Raw genomic sequence first — 17,448 nt, 5'->3', positions numbered from 1 at the left:
GGTCTCTTTAAGATGGCATCCGCTTGATTATGACTAGGTAGCTAGTTGTATACGACTGAGGACTGATGAGCATGTGAACAATAGATGGTTTAATTGAGTCTTTGTTGGTCCTATATGATGAATATTCTTATACTGCAATTGTTATGCAACATTTGAAGTCCCGAATTTTATTAGGCTTTTGAGCTTGTGCTTGTCATTGTATAGAGAATCTGATTTGGGTGGTTTTGTTGTGGGTACATTATCGAACTTCCGTCTCATGTATACAAGTGCGTGCTTTTACCTTGTTAATGTCGTGTCAATGTATCATATTGGCTAGGTAGTTGTAGTACTCGCTAAACCCGTCTTTTAGCTTGGTGTTGGCCTCGGCTTGGGAGCTGTGACAGGCTGGGTTGGGCTCTGTTTTGGGTGTCATTGTGATACGGTTTTAGGTAGCCTTTGGAGCTGTTTTTTTGGGCGATCAAAGTGGAGGTTGTATGGACCGTTTTTGAGTCAATTTTATGGGTGATTTGAGCCAACTTGTTAATTTTCGTCTCATATGTATATCCATGTATGTATTGGGTTAATAATGAGTTGTGCATATAACATGGTAGGACTTCGTTACAGTGGGTTGTGAGCGTCGATCTCGCTATGTTAAGAATGGGGGTCATTGCATTAATAAGCACGGGATTATAAGTACATATTACATAATCTTGTCTTGAGTTGCTCGTACATGGTATCATAATAATTTGATAAACAAAATATAGAATCAAGGCTTGGAAATGTGTACTGCTACTTACTGGGGATTTGGCAGAGTGTATTTTCCTTGGAAAATACTTGGGTGGGTGTATTTCTAGTGATTTCTTTTTTTTAAAGAGATGTTAATGGGTGACGGCTTGACAAGTCATGACTAATATACTTCGGCTAGCCCAGCTTATACTTGTTAACATGTACTATTTGAATGGCCAAGTTACTTATACTTGTTTTACACCAACTCTGACCACAGATACGTCATTTACGGTTATATTTTGCCTAGTGTTTCGCATTACTTAATTCATTAATTATCGTTCATTTATATATTTTTCTCACATGATCTATGAAGGTGGAATTTACTACTTAATTATGTCATAGTTATATGAAATGACATGTTTTCGTTATAATATGAGTTCAATTTATTTATCCATGCTTAGTAAGTAATAAATGATTTATCTTGCATTTGGGTAAATTGTAGTTCTATTCTTACCTTGCTTAAGATAAATGGCTTATTTTCATTTATTTACATTTTTATTCAAGTGACAAGTATTTGAGAAATGAGTCACTAATCCATGTTTACGAGTATAACTGGACTTGGGTTGTCTTACTTGAATTATCGTTCGCTCATTATATGATTAGTCTCTTTCCAAGTTGATTCGTATCGTTTGGTTCAGTCGTATTCTTACGATAATGCCTTTATGCTATACCGTATTGCTTGACTTATCTTTACGCCTCTTTCGGACTGTCCTGCCGATTGTGGGTTTAGCTCATATTTTTCGCCTCTTTTCGGATCGTTTCGCGATTGTGGGTTCTCGACTTCCGTTCTGTCGATCGAGTCTTGGATGCGGACTGTTCTGCCGCATGTCGAATCGGGAACCGTTCTGTCCCGAGAGTCTGGCCAGATTTAGACTAGGACTGAGTCTTGGGAGTACCATTGTCGTCTTACCAGGGGAATTATATATTGATATATGAGTAGTAAAGGTCTTGCTTGGTTATAGATATTGGTATTTGTCTGTTGTTTGTCTTGGTCCTATCGGATATTAGGGGTGAGCTATAAGCCCTCTAGTTGCGATATGATCGTCGGGATTGATGTTCACATCCGTTCTTATGATGAGATGCAAGCCATAAGTATGAATGTGACATTAGTGGCCACGTCCCGTGAATTGTTTGCTAAGTGGTTTTCCAAGTAATGACTACCATTTTTATTTGATCCCTTACTTAACTGCTTCACCTGATTCGGATTCTAATCTCATATCTATGTTGTAATTTCTTGAAATGCGTACTTTTGCATAAATGACCGTATTCTTGTCTTTCATATCACTTAATGGTCTCCCGTGAACAGTTGAATCTTTATTATGCTAATGTTGGCCTATCTTGTTCCATCTCAATTATTTGCCATGTTTACATATAAACTTGATACTCTTATCTTTTATATGTGTCTTATATGACTTACCTGTTTTAGTTCCTTGTTATGTTCGTTTTGACATTTTGTGGCTGGGAGAACCTTGAGTTACTCCCCACTGACTGTGGCTTTCATGTTTACATGAATGACAGGTATTAGTTGGTGCATTCATGGGGTGAAGACATGTGTGAGCTAGCGAGCACTTTGGCCTTTTAGTTGGTTTATTAGGATTGTTTGGACCTACCTTTTATTGTATTGTCATTCGAGGGATATATTTTCCCTCACCTCGACTATCACGTTTGTATAATTTAAAATCTTTATTTCCGCACTCTTTATTTATGTTTTAGATTTTGGTGAACCCGCTCTTTAAACTTTAAAAGTTTAAAAAAATTCCCTAAAATTCCGCATTTTATTAGTTATATTTTCCGCTTTATCGCGGGGTGTCACACTCATACTCGGATCTGCATTCCGAATTTCATCGAATAACTCATTCAATCGATCATCGTCACAAGCCGGCATTGCCTCGGAACCATCGTACTTCAACTTCCTCCAAAATGCATGTAACACATCAACAGGGACCCGAGATCCGTTTCTAGCAACGCGATGAAGTGAACAAGCACATAACAAACCAAGTGTAGTAGCCTTTACACAACCGCAATCGATCATCAAGGCATCTCCCGTCATCTTGGCACCTCTTTCGAATTATTCACGCAATTCAATGATGACATTCTTTGATATTTTATAAGAAAGTCTGGAAAATAATCGCTGAATCTCCGTCAACCGCCTCGATCTAGATAACTCCAACGAGTGTCGGATCTCAACATGTTGCGTTTCCATCAAAGAATGAAACCGAATCCAGATGCTATCAACGGCCAGTTTCGCGCTATTCAACCATCTTTTCAAATTCGCATGAGCCGACTCAACCCGGGATGTAGAAGTGTTCTCAAAATGAGTTATCTTGTTCGTTCTATACTTGGCCCATTTTTCCTAGTGCGGGAACCATTGCCTCTCAATATAAGCCGCCACTCCCGCCCATTGCCTTGCCAAATTGCCCCACGCCACATTAAACTTATCTTCGGTCTCCGCCTCGACAACCGCTTCAAACAAGTTACAAGTTATGTGCTTAGCCCAACTATCCTGACCCGTGATATCAAGTGCTTTCGTCTCCACGTTAGAATATATATGCCAAAGACATAGCAAGTGAGACGAATCCGGAAAAACAGTGGGAATCGCGTTCAACAAACCTGCCTCGCAATCAGTAACAATAGCATTAGGTTGAACGACATCATTGAGAAGGGCCTTCAGTTTCCGTAGGACCCACAGATATCCATTCTCGGACTCATGCTTCACAAGAGCATACGCGATGACAAAGCTCTTCCCGACGGGTGTAACTCCAACCATCTCAACAAGCGGAAGACGGTATTCATTTGTCTTGTACGTGGAATCGATCAGTACCACATAATAGTACGATCGAAACATCTTAACGGCTTCTGGATGAGCCATGAACACGTGGGTTAGCTTATCGATCTCCTGATCAGTGACCCAATAATGAACGTACTTATCTTTGAACCGCAAGTGCTAACATCTCATTGTCTTGGGTTTCTCCCATCTCTTTCCTCGGCCCTTACTTTCTGAGAACGATTGTAGATTTGTCGCCGATTAGGTCTTGACTTTTCCGGATTCCGCTGATGCAAACCCGCACTAATAATTGCCGGTCTAACGTGAGCTCTAACTTGGGCATCGATATAAGCCAACTCCTCTTCATCAAGCTTTGCAAAGTATCTGTCGCCGTCACAATACAACGTTAAAGCATGATTATGAAACTCAGATCTCATCACAAGCTTCCACTTATTCTCTTCTAATTCAATAACTTTCATTGAAAATTTGCATTTGCACCACGCGGTAGCCGTGTTACCCCTCATTAAAGAATCGTCATCCTTATTTACGGGACCTCTTCCGCCCATCCGACAAACAAAATAATCTTGTCTCAAATTCGTGTTACGACGAACTCTCTTGTTGCTTGCTCTTTTTATACCAAACCCGAGTCGGAGTCCGATCTCATATGCCCAATTAAACGCTTCCATACTTGATGCAAAGAACAAGGCAGTCGTAAAATGATCTGAGTAATCAATACCGTCTCCATCGTTATTCATCTGCGCACGCATTTCGATAAATTAGTTAATAATTAGCAGAGTTACTCCGACACGTCAGACTACTGGCGTTTCCCGTATCGATACGATACGATACGGGATACGACACGGGATACGTCCCCGATACGCCGGAATGGGACACGACTCGGGTACGGCACAAAGGAATGAGAAAACTTACCTTGTTGCTTTCACGAAGCTCTTCAAATATGAAGATCTGGTCCTTCACCCAGATCTAGTTACATTCGTGGATGTAATTAGTTCTGGGAGAATGAGAAGACCTAAAAAAGTTGGCATTATGGGTGTGAGGAGGAGACACCATGGGTGTGAGGAGGAGACAACGAGAACTCGAGAAGGGGGAAAAGAAGAAGATAGAGAAAGTGTAATGTGGAAAAATGAGTATTGCGGCTGGGTTGCACATTAGGGTTTCATTTTTAGGAAAAGAAGAGCAAGTGGGTCAGTGGGTATTGGACAGGACAGCTGGAGACACAATATTTTACTCCTCACATTACACGTGTATATCACTTATAAAACTGAGAACATGTCATACAAACCACAAGTCTACAATACATTTTTTTTTTATAATTTCCCAATTTATGGAAAAAAAAAAAGAGAATATATGTATATAATAAATAAGACGTATCGTATCCGTATCTAAAAAATAGTCAAAATACTCCTTTGACCGTATTCCCGTATCTATTAAAATTCAAAATCACGTGTCGGATACTCCGATACGTATCGGATACGATACTTCGTATCCGTGTCTGAGTAACATAGATAATTAGTTATTTTCTACGAAACGAGTCGGAAAAAATAAAAAATAATGCTTCTTTATAATACAAAGACGGTAATTAATTATTTTAATTGTTTTATATAAAACGAGTCGGAAAAAATAAAGAAAAAAAGACGGTAATTAATTATTTGAATTGTTTTATAGAAAACGAGTCGGAAAAAATAAAAAATAAAAAAAATATAATACAAAGATGGGAATTAATTATTTTAATTGTTTTATACAAAACGAGTCGGAAAAAAAAAATAAGACGGAAACAAAAAAAAAAAAAAAAAAAAAAAAAAAAAAAAAAAAAAAAAAAAAGACGAATTGGGCCTGGACGAAAGGATTTCTCGTCCATAACCAGGCTTGGACGAAAAATTCTTTCGTCCAATCTTGGACGAAAGAATTTTTCGTCCAACACCAGGTCTGGACGAAAATTCTCTTCGTCCAGGCCCAATTCGTCTTTTTTTTTTTTTTTTCCGATTGCATTTTCAACAAAATCCGTCACGAATTCTATCATAATTCCGTCTACAATCAAGGCATCTATCCTAATTCGGGATTCAATCGATAATAAAACATAAATTTTTAACAAAACTAAATCGTAAAGTCACCTCGTTACTAGCTTCATTGTTGGAATCGTTGTTAAAATCGTTCCCGTTCATGTTGTTAATTACAAAACCGGTCTTTTTTTTGTTTGAAATATATTAGTGAGACGGTGACTTGTGTTTTAGTGAGACGGAAATTGCATTTGTGTTTTAGTGAGACGGAAATTGCATTTTAGTGAGACGGATATGGAGTTATGTTATGGAGGGCAAACTTGGAAATTTACATTAATTGTCGACAATAATTAGTAAATTGTCGACGACATATAACAGGACCCTTTTCCAAACTATGGGTTTGACAGAAAATGCGTCAACAAGTTAACAAGTGTGAAGCTTACAATCGATTTCTCAAAGAGCGCGCTTCGTATAAGTCTTGTACTCTAGTGGTTACCTGCCAGTGCGGCAATTGCAATGGAACGGAAAGGAGACCAAATAATTGAGTCCCGCCACCCTTTTCAAAGGAAAAACACAAGCAACAATACAATTTATATTTAGAGAAAGGTAAAAGAACCAGGTTAATTATTACTACGATTACGACTCGTGAACGGTTCTAGCAAAAAAAGGAAGAAGAAAAAAGGCAGGGACATCAGTCTTGAGCCTTATCTCAGCATTACATCAGATCTCATGATACTTGATCATACTGAGATGTAATGCATTCATCTGCCAGATAGAATCTAATCTCTACAATGCTATATTCATGATCATAGATTAAATTGAAAGATATAAACTCACGCATATAGAACTAGAGTACTACGTCAAGTAGTCTTTAATGACGGAAAGACAGTATGTAAATTTGCAAAGTAGTCCAGTGATTCTTTCCTCCACCGTTATAACCAATATAAGCTTGTCGTAAACTGACCAGCATTTAGAGACTAAACAATGAAATAAAAATAGAAGATAAGTCCGGCAGTAGAGTCACATGTGATTCCATAGTAGTATAAGATATTAGTAGCAAGATATTACATCCATGAACTTAACTTTCATATACAGGACTTCGTTGTGTACAAAAAATACTACTCCCAACAGATCAAGAAATTGCGAAAAAAGAAAAAATAGAAATAGAAATTCCCGAATTCCTAATAAACAAAATGAAAATCCATACCTTTGGAGTCTGATTTAGCTTCCTTCAATTTCTTTTCGGCGTCACATACAAGGGTATTTCAAGGGCTGTGCAGTGCTATACAGCAGTCTACAGGATGGACAATACAAAAAGTATGTTGCTTCTCTGATAGTCCTGAAGTTTTTGCAAATCGCTTTAAGCAACAAAGAAATCAGTAAGCCAGTACCATCAGTTTCCAAGAATGAAGATTGCTCCACAAAATGGAAGCATGCAAAGAAGATTCATCTGCGACCATACGTCATGGAGGTCTGGGCTGACCATTACTAGGCGATAAATTCATGCATTCGACCTCAAATCAGCTGTGCAAAGGTGAACTTGTTACAATAGATATCAAGGAATGGCATAAAATTAGGACAATATGCCACTTTGGTCGAAAATATTGAAGGACACAAAGACGAATCACCTCAGCAAATACGTGCATGGTGAACTTTAAAAGGCGGATGGGAATGAATTCGAGTTGAATGACAATGAATAGAACAACTCCCCACCCTAACTCATCTCCACTTCAGATGGCAAGAGGGGCCCATAAACCAAATCAAATGCACCAGCTGGAGGAAGGTGAACACTACTATGAAAACAACAATATCAGCGGTGAAATAAACGGAAATAGAACTGCCAAGTTTCTCCTTTGACAAGCCTTTGAAGAAAACTAACGGTCCACCACCAGGCCTGAGAAGCAAGGATCCATGATTAAGAAAAATTCACACAGGCCCTCGATTTGCTTTGGTCAAAATTCCAATTATTAATTATCTTAACAAGTAATGGCCTTAAATCAAATTAGAATACAATAAGCCTACAAAATTTGTTCACGATGTTGATGAGCATGAAGAAATTCTACAAAATATAGACTCAAAGGTTGCCATAAAAGTAGAATCCAGCCCAAAGTAAAAAGATCAGGTGAATTGGCCAAGGACAATAAGCCTACTAAATTTTGTAACATGGAAGCTGAAGGAGTGCAAAGTTGAAGGCCAAGGACACAAAGAACAGTGAAGTCCTAGTCAATACACACAAGTTATAAGAAGATAAGGCATACAAAATTACCTGTACTACTGAAAATTACTGAAATTACTGGAACATTGTCATACCTGACCAAAGACTAAACAGGTCGGAAGAAGAAGAGACACAATAACACAGAACCTTGTAAAAGATATAAAAGATGCTATCTATGAAAACAAATTAGCTGAAAAGCCAAAGATACAACCAAATACGGAGTAGCGTAAATGCAAGTCCTAAAAGCGCAAAAAGATCAACACCATAACACAAAATGAAGGGTCAAGCATGCTAGAGAAACATTATAAGGAACACAGCAGTAAAGAAAACTACAAAAGTCTCACACAAGATGTAAGTAAACATTCAGTTGAAAGAGGTACACAAATTTTGAAAATCAAGTAAAGGAACAAAGAACATAGAACAGCAGAGAATAAAATGAAAACATAAATCTCAGCTATGCCAAACAAACACACAATCAGCCAAAAGCAAACACTATCTAAACTCTAGCAAAGCAAGTATATACAGAAGCAGCAAAATGCTAGGCAGAACAATGCAGATTGGGATATTCACAAGCTTGCAACATCAAATGTATTACTCAGTATTACAAAGTAGGCAAAGTTATGTTCCAGTGACAGAAAATGCAACGTTGAAGTTTGAACTCAGATTATAAAGAGAAGAGCTTGGCAAGTCTGAAATCAGACCAAAATGGTCCTTAAAAGACGAAAATCTGATTCAGAAGCTTACCCCCCAACTTAAATATCAACCAATGTCTGACAATCTTTCAAGTAGAAAAGTAGCTCGTGAATTGACAACACAAAGAAGGAACCCAACATACCTAAAGTAAGAGTGAATGAAATAATCACCAAAACCATCGATATGGGCCATATGGCTACCACAACAGTTAGGGAACAAAACCTCTGAAGATGCAAGTATATTTAACCAAAGAAACTTGAGAAATTCTGTGTCACAAGGAATAATGCAGCCAACTGACACGACATCCAAAGGCGCCAAACAATTATAAAACCGTGTACCAGTCAAATGCATGAAAAAACACAAGAGTAAGAGTGTCAACCGAGATAGATCATACAACACACAAGACCTTGTTTAACTACATCCAAGTAAAAATGTAAGATAAGCTCATAAATTGAAAATCAAGTAGGACTTGGGCTGTCCGGTTAAAAAAAAAAGGGTGTACTGGATTCAACACAAGAATCATCATAACTTAATGCACAGGAACATCACAACTGAAAATCAAGTAGGACTTGGGCTGTCCGGTTAAAAAAAAAGGGGTGTACTGGATTCAACACAAGAATCATCATAACTTAATGCACAGGAACATCACAAACCTGACAGCCAACAGTTAACTACCTCCAAGTAAATATGTAAGATAAGCTCATAAATTGAAAATCAAGCAGAACTTAGGACATCCAGTTCAAAAATTAAAAGGCTGATTCTGTATTTAACACACAAGAATCATCATAACTTGATGCAGAGTAACATCACAACCTGACAGCCAACAGAAACAACACCTATTGGCTGATGAATTCATGAGACCAAAATCTAAAAAAAATTGGCAAAGTCATCTGACCACAGGCGTTGAATCAACTGCTTTTTGAATATATATCCCAATCCTCAACCAAACTACACTGTTCTTTGGCATTAAGCATGTCTAGGAAACTAGATCTTCCTGTGCTGCAAATGTCCAAAAGGATGGAGCAGGAACAACAGAAGTGAAACTAGGGCAATAGACTGAAACTTAATATTCATAATAGCATTCTTACTCATGGAAGTGATGAAATTTGTCAGGACAAAGATAGCAAATTATATTTAGATTGTGGCTAATAGCTGGTGAAAAGGAAAGAGTTATAACTTAATCAATTAACAAATAGTCATACATAAGACAGAAGTTTGATCTCTGGAAAAGTTGCTAAGGCACTAGCACAAAGGTTTTCAGACCCTACTCACCCCAAAGGACTCGTGGAAGGAACTGAAGCGATGAATTTGCGTGGTAAAATATCTACACAAAATGCCGAGGACAGGAGAAATTATGTAGAGCCCCAGACATTATTTACAATTTTACATCTTGCAAGTGGGATTTGGCTGGAATGGAAATTGTGGGTGCTTTACCGACACAGGATGAGGTGATAAGAGTTTGTGAAGCGGTTTCTACTAGACATGTCTCTTCCTTTTGTTTACTCAACTTCTCGTCAACATAGTAGCCTGTCTTTATTGTGAAACCTTCATGTCTCCATTTTTGTTTGAAAATCATCACTAAAATAGATTCTGAAAAAAGATAACTGATTTTGACAGATAACGGATACTAGCCTTTAAAAAATGACATTCACGAGAGCTGTGAAACTGCTTCTACTAGATATTTCTCTTCCTTTTACTTCACAAAATTATGGGCAAGATAGTAGGCACTTCTCTACTGTATAACCTTCATGTCTCCAATTTTGTTTGTACACTGTCACTAAAATAGTTTCTGAGCAAAAGATAATTGATTTTGACAGGTAAGGGACAGTAGAAGACAATAACCTTCAAGCAAACTTATAAAGATGATATTGGTATTTTCACAAGTAATTCCAGAATGCAGAAAATAACATTCACAGATCACTGCTTTGCCAAGTCTGAATTCAAAAAATAAGTATGCATCATGACGAGAAACTCGTGAAGCAATTGTAAACTTGTGGCCCATGCGCAAATTAAGAGAAACTAGTAAGCCACTATGCATACAATAAGAGTTGAGTTGACTACAAGAACATTACTGTGCCTCAAAGGCTTGTATATTATCCGTATGCACAATATGGTGGTCAGATGAAAACTTTACAGATATATCGTGGATAACTCATAATACAACGTCCATCAAATTTTGAAGTCAAAAAGTATTTATCTGTGGTTTCATTGGAAATATAGAAAGGAATCGTTGACTACAAAAGTAAAATAGTGAAATAAATACCTAAAGAGTAAACTGCCCATAAATCATTCAGTGAAAACCAAGCTCAACTGGCGAGTTCATAGAAATTCCCATAATGCGCGTCTCCATTAGAAGTTTTTGATTTGTCAAAAGTGAAAATGTCAAAGTGACATATTCCCATAATTTTGGTGGGGACTGGGGAGTTGAAAATGCATTTTACGAGGGCCAAAAAACAAGAAGCAATGCATGGGTAATAAAAGAGAAATGAGAAAGTTCAATTGGATTATTTTCACAGCAGGTCCAAGCAAGATAAGCATATGACTATACTTGAGAAATCATAGATAAAACCTTTCAAGAAATGCACCCGATTAAAAGAAATGGGTCTCCATAACAATGAGTCAATATCCTTTCCTTCCATCTATCTATAGACAGTCGAATTGGAAGAGATGAACTTCCCTCGCCTTTAATATTCGAAGCAAATCAAATCGGAACTGAACCCAAACACCCTCACGACCACATATAGCAACCAATGGGGAAAAATGTGAGCTCCACCAAGAGAAGGTGTGACCAACACAGTTCATTATGCTTTCCTATTCACCAAGGGATGTTAAAGATAGTCTAAAACCTTTTTTCACGAAGCTCGCCCAATAAAAGGGATTGGCTCTCTATTACAATTAGTTGATATCCTTTCCACTAATGAATGCTTTTTATTAACTTTATCAAAATGGCACTGAACCCAAACACCCTCACAACCGCATGTAGGAACACACAAGTTTTTTGAGCTATAACCAACTGCTGCAGAGAAATCATACATAAACCTTTTCACGGGATGCACCCGATAGATAGAAACAGCATTGTTATAATACGTTGATATCCTTTACACCAATCAATGCCTTCAATTTTATCTAAGTTTGTCAACTCGGAACAGATCCCAAAGATTCTCACGACCACATGAAACAACCAATGGAGAAGAAACACCAGCTCCACCCAGAGAAGTTGTTAAGAACACGCAATTTATTTATCTTCACATATCAAATGTGCCAATCTAGCAAGAATTCTATCAAAGAGAAGTAAGAAGGTACAATCAGGGCAATTGAGAGAGAACCTAGACAGTGAGGTATTCTAATTCAACACATACTCCCATCGTTATCAAACCTCTAATATAAAGCTTCATTAAAAAGACAGAAAGGTGGTGGTGTCCTGATCAGTAACACAATTCACCCGAAAGTATCACTATTGACCAATTTTCAAGTACCACCACATCAGCCTTCAATAGTCACAGTAACTCAGTCTTTCAAAAATAATTATGTATACATTTATGGTGAAAAAAGGCAATTTTGATCTCAGAGCAGAAGAATAAGGTAGGTAGAAAGAACCACAAGCAGAAAGAATCATATAGACCAAGATACCAATTGTCTGCATATCAGAACACATGATAAAAGCCTTGAACAGAACCATATATCAGCTAGGTTATACACGTCATTAAGAACCTGCTGTAGTTATTATTTCTTATTCTTTTTCCCATATATATCCCATTATCAAGGAAGATGATGCCACCACATGCTTCAGTTATAAATTCAATACAATTAATGGAATAATATAACCATCCCCTATTTACTATGGGCCAAGTCTAACGTAAAAAATGATTGCCAAAAAATATGTATAACGTCCTTCTATTTTACTATTGGCTAAATCTAGATCATATCAACTCTGGACCAAAAATAACGTAAAAATTGATTGCCAGAAAATAAGTATAAAATTCTCAATCATTGTTATAATCTCCTATATATTAAGAGAATAAAACTTATCAAATTTTTCCCTAACTCCATCTATTTACATAAGTAATGAGATTTTTTCCAAACTATTATCTTTTCTGTAATGTATACTCAATTATAATGTTTTAATCAAAATAAAATAAAAGTGGTATAAAATTATAAAATACAAATTGGTAATCTTTCTTTGAGAATGACTTGATGCATACTTGCACTTTACAAAAAAAAATATATAAACTAATGTTATTAGCTTTGTGAAAAAAAAAATCATTAAGATCAATTAAAGAAAAGTAATAATATGAAATCCTTGACTTTGCGATAAAAAATTCATTAAAATACAAATTTCATGACATACTCAATTTTTTTAGAAAAATACTTGCGTCCTCCTGGAGGAGGTCCTCCCTACACACAAAGAAGGAGCACCAAAATGAAAATTAAATATTATAAAATCCTCCTTTGTGTGTAGGGAGGAGGTTCTCCCGCAAAAATTTCTCAATTTTTTATTAGTTTTGCAGTTTTATTTTTTTTCTCATATCAAAATATAGTAAAGTGAAATATAAAAAGTTAAGGTATAAATTTGAATGAGAAAATAATACACACTGAAACGTAAATATTCTATAAATGCTGCGCGGGATCTATACTAGTTTGCAGATGAATTGGAAGAAAAGACAGCTCAAACATATTAAAAGTTGTGTAAACAGTCCGTGAGAGAAAATCAATAAATCAATAAATATAAACTAAAACAACATAAACCCACGCCAAAATATCATAGATGCAATATGATCCAAATATAACCACACTGAAATATGAAAAAAAAGCTTACAAAACGCAGAAATTAGCATAATAAATTCATCGAACAGCTGCTTGGGATTAAAAGCTATATATTGACAGCAAAAAGTCGATCAAACAGAGAAAATCTCCACATCAACACTTATAATAGTTCCACTAAGATACTTCAGAAAACAGAAAAAGAGAAGAAAATACAACTAAGCTTGCATCAATTCTAGACTGTCCTAAAATCTACCACTTCCGAAGAAAAATAACTATTAGTACTACGTAGCACGTAAGGCGTAGCAGGTAACAGGTAGCAGGTAGCAGCAAGACATGTCCAGCAGTCCATTTAAGCAAATGACACTTCAATCAGGAAATCACCAAAACCATTCTAAGCAATTTGCGCCCAAGTAGCTCTCATACACCTGAACCAAACATTACATTCACAACTTAATTCATCATTCATCAAAAAATAATCGAATCAAACTCTATACAAAAAGAACTAAAAAGGCACCCATACGTTCCAGAAAACCACGGTGATTCTCCTACACACAACTACAACGAATCGACAATCAAACATCAAACGCTACAGGAGCATATAAACCAAACCAAATAACATAATCGCAAAATTGAAGGCCTAAGAGTACCTTAATCAGAAATAAGGCGGCATTCTTTGGTACATTGGACCGGGAGGGCCTTGAGGAGGAGGGGCATTATGTCCCATGTACCCAGACGTATATCCACCACCACTCTCCTGAGAGTAGGGCCCACCAGACGGGGGCGGCATAGAAACTGGAGGAGGCATCCTATAACTCCCAAAATCCCCAGAACCCGGCCCACCAAAATGCAGCCCAGCATTATACGCCCCACCTATCTGCTGAGTATATCCAGCACCACCCCCTGGTTGTCCACCCATACTACCAGGACCCGGCCCATAGCTAGAATAATTCCCAGAACTTGGCGGTCCATAACTCGAATTCATCGGGTTCTGCCCCATCCTGTCGCCCATGCCCTCGCCTATTGGACCCGAATTGTTCCCCATAGGAATACCAACTTTACCCTTTTTTCCATCCTCAGCCAACTTGCACATAACAGTGTGGCCGTCAATCACCTTCATCGGCTCCATCAACGCGCAGCGAGCGCCTTCCTCGGTCTTATACACGAAAAACGCAAACCCTCTCGTCTTTCCGCCCTGCTTATCAAACCCTAGCGGTCCCTCCTCGATATCCCCAAACACAAGAAAGTAATCCAACAGCCTCTCAGCAGAAACCTCATACGGCACGTTCCCAATATAAATCTTCCTAGTAGCCTGGTCCTCGCCGCTGGGTGCCCGGCCCGCAGAGGCGAGATGAGTAACAGTCATCCTCCCATCAATACGCTTGCTAGGCTGACGCAACGCAAGCAACGCGCCGTCAACGTGCTTGAAAGTGACAAAACCATACCCTTTAGATTTCGCAGTAGCCTTATCAGTGATAACAACGGCCTCCTCGAGTTCGCCGTATGAGGAAAAAAGGGACTTGAGTGAGTCCGTAGTGGTTTCTGGGCCGAGACCGCGGACGAATAGCTTACGGCGGGAGACGTCGGCATCTGCGACGGCGCGTGCGGCGGAGAGGAGGTCGGGGTGGGTGGTGACGGCGGTGGTGAGGAGAGTAAGGAGTTGTTCGTGAGTGAAGGGTTCGAGAAGTTTACGGGAGTCTTCTTGGGTTAGGGTTTCGGGTTGGTCGGTGGTGATTACGGTGCCGTTTTCGTCGGCTTTGCGTTTCTTAGAGGCGTCCATCGTGATTGTTGATTGCAGCGGTGGAAGAAGGAAGAAGATTAATGGAAAAGGAGGGGTTTAGGAGGAGGAGGTGAGGAAACCCTAGAGGAGAAGATACACAATTTTGGGGAAGGGTGCGACTGTTGAAGGTGTATTTATAGTGGTAATAGATGGGCTTTTTGTGTGTAATTGTGTTATTCCGTTCTAGTCTAGGATTTAGGAATTTAAGCGCTCCTAGCCTTAGGTCGGCAAAGATTATATTGGAAAGGTTTCCAATCCCCTTATCAATCAATCAATCAATCAATCAATCAATCAATCAATACTATATATTAAATCCAGAAACCAAGGGACTTCCATGTAATTAAAGAAAGTTATACAAATTAATTATACTATATAGTTTTAAATCACTAGCACCGTGTGATGGACCCGATTAAGGGATTTCAATGCAAATATTATATAGTTTGGGTTAAAATTAAATTATATAGAAGCTTGATAATTTTCCTAAACATTTGTAAGAGGCTAAAACATGGTCAATTTCCTTAAAATTAAATAATTAATTAAGATGGTCAATTTCCTTAAAATAAAATCATTAATTAAGATGGTCAATTTCAAGGAGACTAAAAGAAAGAAGATGTTTGGTAATTTTCCTAAATATTTATAGAAGACTAGAAGATGGTCAATTTCCTTAAAATAAAATAATATTGCATAATATATAATATTGCATAATTGTTTCGATTTGCTTTAATGCATATATGTAATATATTTATATAAATATAGAATCCTCTTAAAATTGTATGCCTAAGTAGTAAAAGTAATTTCGTCAGTAAAGAAAAGAATTGTAGTAACATTAGATATAGTTATGTGATAGTAATTACTCATTTGAATAGTAAAAGTAACAATATTATCAGAGCGAGATTAGTGAAAGTGGTAGAAACAACAACGGGAGTAGTGAAATCAATATTAATGCGGCAATAGTAAAAGTAACAATAATTACGGCGGGAGTAGTGAAATTATCAATATTAATGTGGCAGTAGTGACAGTAACAATAATTACGGCGGGAATAGTGAAAGTAACACTGATTACGGGCAAGTAGTAAAATGTTATTACTATTGTTTCATTAATAAGAGTAAAATATTAATAGCGGGAGTAGTGAATTTGTCTCAAAATTTATTTAATCATAATTTTAGGATATGTCATAAAAAAATATATTAATGATAAATTTATGGGTTATGCAACTCTAAGTAATTTTATTTAATGAAAAAAATATTTAATGGTAAGTAGAGGTAGCCCGGGCGAAGCCGGGCACCAATACTAGTACTAAAAGAATAAGAAAACTTAAAAATTTTCCGTCTAAAAATGCTTTTAGTTAGAAATTGGGCCTAACTTTAGCTAGATATGTATTGGTCCTAATCCATGGTCTTTATGTGTCACAATATCTTATCAAACACCACAACTTTTATAGTTGCGCCAAATGTATTTTATTCATTATTATCTCATTGGTCCAATATATGTATCTTAAATGTCGTAAATATTATATTAAAACGTATGCACATTTTACTCATATTATTAAAATCAATGTGTGTTTTTCACTTTTTTATTCTTTAAATTTTTTACTCCGTTTAAATTGTTACTCCGTATATTGTAACAAAAATTACATAAATAGTTATATGCTTCAAATGCGTAAAAATAAGCATAAATTTTTGTAATTAAACTAACAATCTTATTTTTTTAATCATAAATTTATTTGGAATAAAAATGTAAAATTCGCTCTATTTTAATTCTTAATATTTTTACCCATTAAAAAATGTAGATAATTAAAAATAAAATTCAAAGTTCATTTATTTATTATTATTAGCTCTAATTGTTAAGTTCTCTACACATGACAATCTAAAATGTCGTGCATTCGCACGGGCTCAACACTAGTTCCATTATGAGACACTTGCAAGAGCTCTTTTTCCTAGCGCAAAAACAGTTGCCTAATTTCCTTTACAGGTAAGTCTTCTAGAAAACCGTTTTATAATATCACATCGTAAAACTATATAAATATTAGGGCTGAACATCGGTCCAAAATCGGACCAAACCGGACCAGACCGAAGACCAAAAATAAAAATTTAGTGGACCGAAGACCGGACCAAAAAAAATTGGACTTGGACCGGACCAGACCCCAAATATTTGGTTCGGTCCGATCTTGGACCAAAATGGACCTAAAACTAGTTTTTTTCACTATTTCGTATATGATAATTACATTTGTATTCCGCTAAATAAAATGCATTTAAATAATTAGATGACTCTTTTTATGAAAATCATTAAAAATACTAATTTATAATGTCTTTTGAATATAAAATGTTAATTTGATTCATAATATTTTAATGATTACTCTTTACAAACATGGAATTTGGTCCATTCGGTCCTAACTGATCTTGGACCGGACCGGACCAAAGACCGAAACTTAAAAAAATGAGGACTGAGAACC

General features: G+C 36.8%; 2 protein-coding genes across 4 annotated transcripts; both read right to left on the bottom strand.

Moving 5' to 3' along the window:
* Nucleotides 1-2,561: 2,561 nt before the first annotated feature.
* Nucleotides 2,562-4,296, bottom strand: LOC141588364 (protein FAR1-RELATED SEQUENCE 5-like). The gene is made up of 3 exons (XM_074409810.1): nucleotides 3,760-4,296; nucleotides 3,171-3,661; nucleotides 2,562-2,592 (listed from the first exon to the last, which is right to left on the bottom strand). The coding sequence occupies exons 1-3, from the start codon at nucleotides 4,294-4,296 to the stop codon at nucleotides 2,562-2,564; spliced, it is 1,059 nt and encodes a 352-aa protein (XP_074265911.1).
* Nucleotides 4,297-6,562: 2,266 nt separating this feature from the next.
* On the bottom strand, nucleotides 6,563-15,122 carry LOC141586998 (UBP1-associated protein 2C-like). Of its 3 annotated transcripts, XR_012519679.1 has the most exons (3): nucleotides 13,867-15,122; nucleotides 7,176-7,441; nucleotides 6,563-7,071 (listed from the first exon to the last, which is right to left on the bottom strand). XR_012519679.1 is itself a non-coding variant. In XM_074408410.1 (2 exons), exon 1 carries the CDS (start codon nucleotides 14,994-14,996, stop codon nucleotides 13,872-13,874), a length of 1,125 nt encoding a protein of 374 aa, XP_074264511.1. In that variant the 5' UTR covers nucleotides 14,997-15,122; the 3' UTR covers nucleotides 6,563-7,441; nucleotides 13,867-13,871. The 3 variants fall into 3 exon arrangements, 2 of the variants coding, with proteins under 2 accessions (XP_074264511.1, XP_074264510.1); XM_074408410.1 differs by having other exon boundaries at nucleotides 6,563-7,441; XM_074408409.1 differs by lacking the exons at nucleotides 6,563-7,071; nucleotides 7,176-7,441 and adding an exon at nucleotides 13,313-13,644 and having other exon boundaries at nucleotides 13,867-15,121.
* Between the last annotated feature and the right edge of the window lie 2,326 nt (nucleotides 15,123-17,448).

Source organism: Silene latifolia, chromosome 6, assembly GCF_048544455.1.
Source record: "Silene latifolia isolate original U9 population chromosome 6, ASM4854445v1, whole genome shotgun sequence".
Classification (NCBI taxonomy): Eukaryota; Viridiplantae; Streptophyta; class Magnoliopsida; order Caryophyllales; family Caryophyllaceae; genus Silene; species Silene latifolia.
Note: the sequence above shows the minus strand (reverse complement) of the source record. Positions and strands in the feature narration are given on the sequence as shown.

Coding starts and splice junctions, on each gene's coding strand:
- LOC141586998 (XM_074408410.1), bottom strand. CDS start 14,996: ATGGACGCCTCTAAGAAACGCAAAGCCGACGAAAACGGCACCGTAATC.
- LOC141588364 (XM_074409810.1), bottom strand. CDS start 4,296: ATGCGTGCGCAGATGAATAACGATGGAGACGGTATTGATTACTCAGAT. Junction 3,662..3,759: donor TCTACAATCGTTCTCAGAAA/GTAAGGGCCGAG, acceptor GTCACTGATCAG/GAGATCGATAAGCTAACCCA. Junction 2,593..3,170: donor GCGTGGGGCAATTTGGCAAG/GCAATGGGCGGG, acceptor TTCGGAATGCAG/ATCCGAGTATGAGTGTGACA.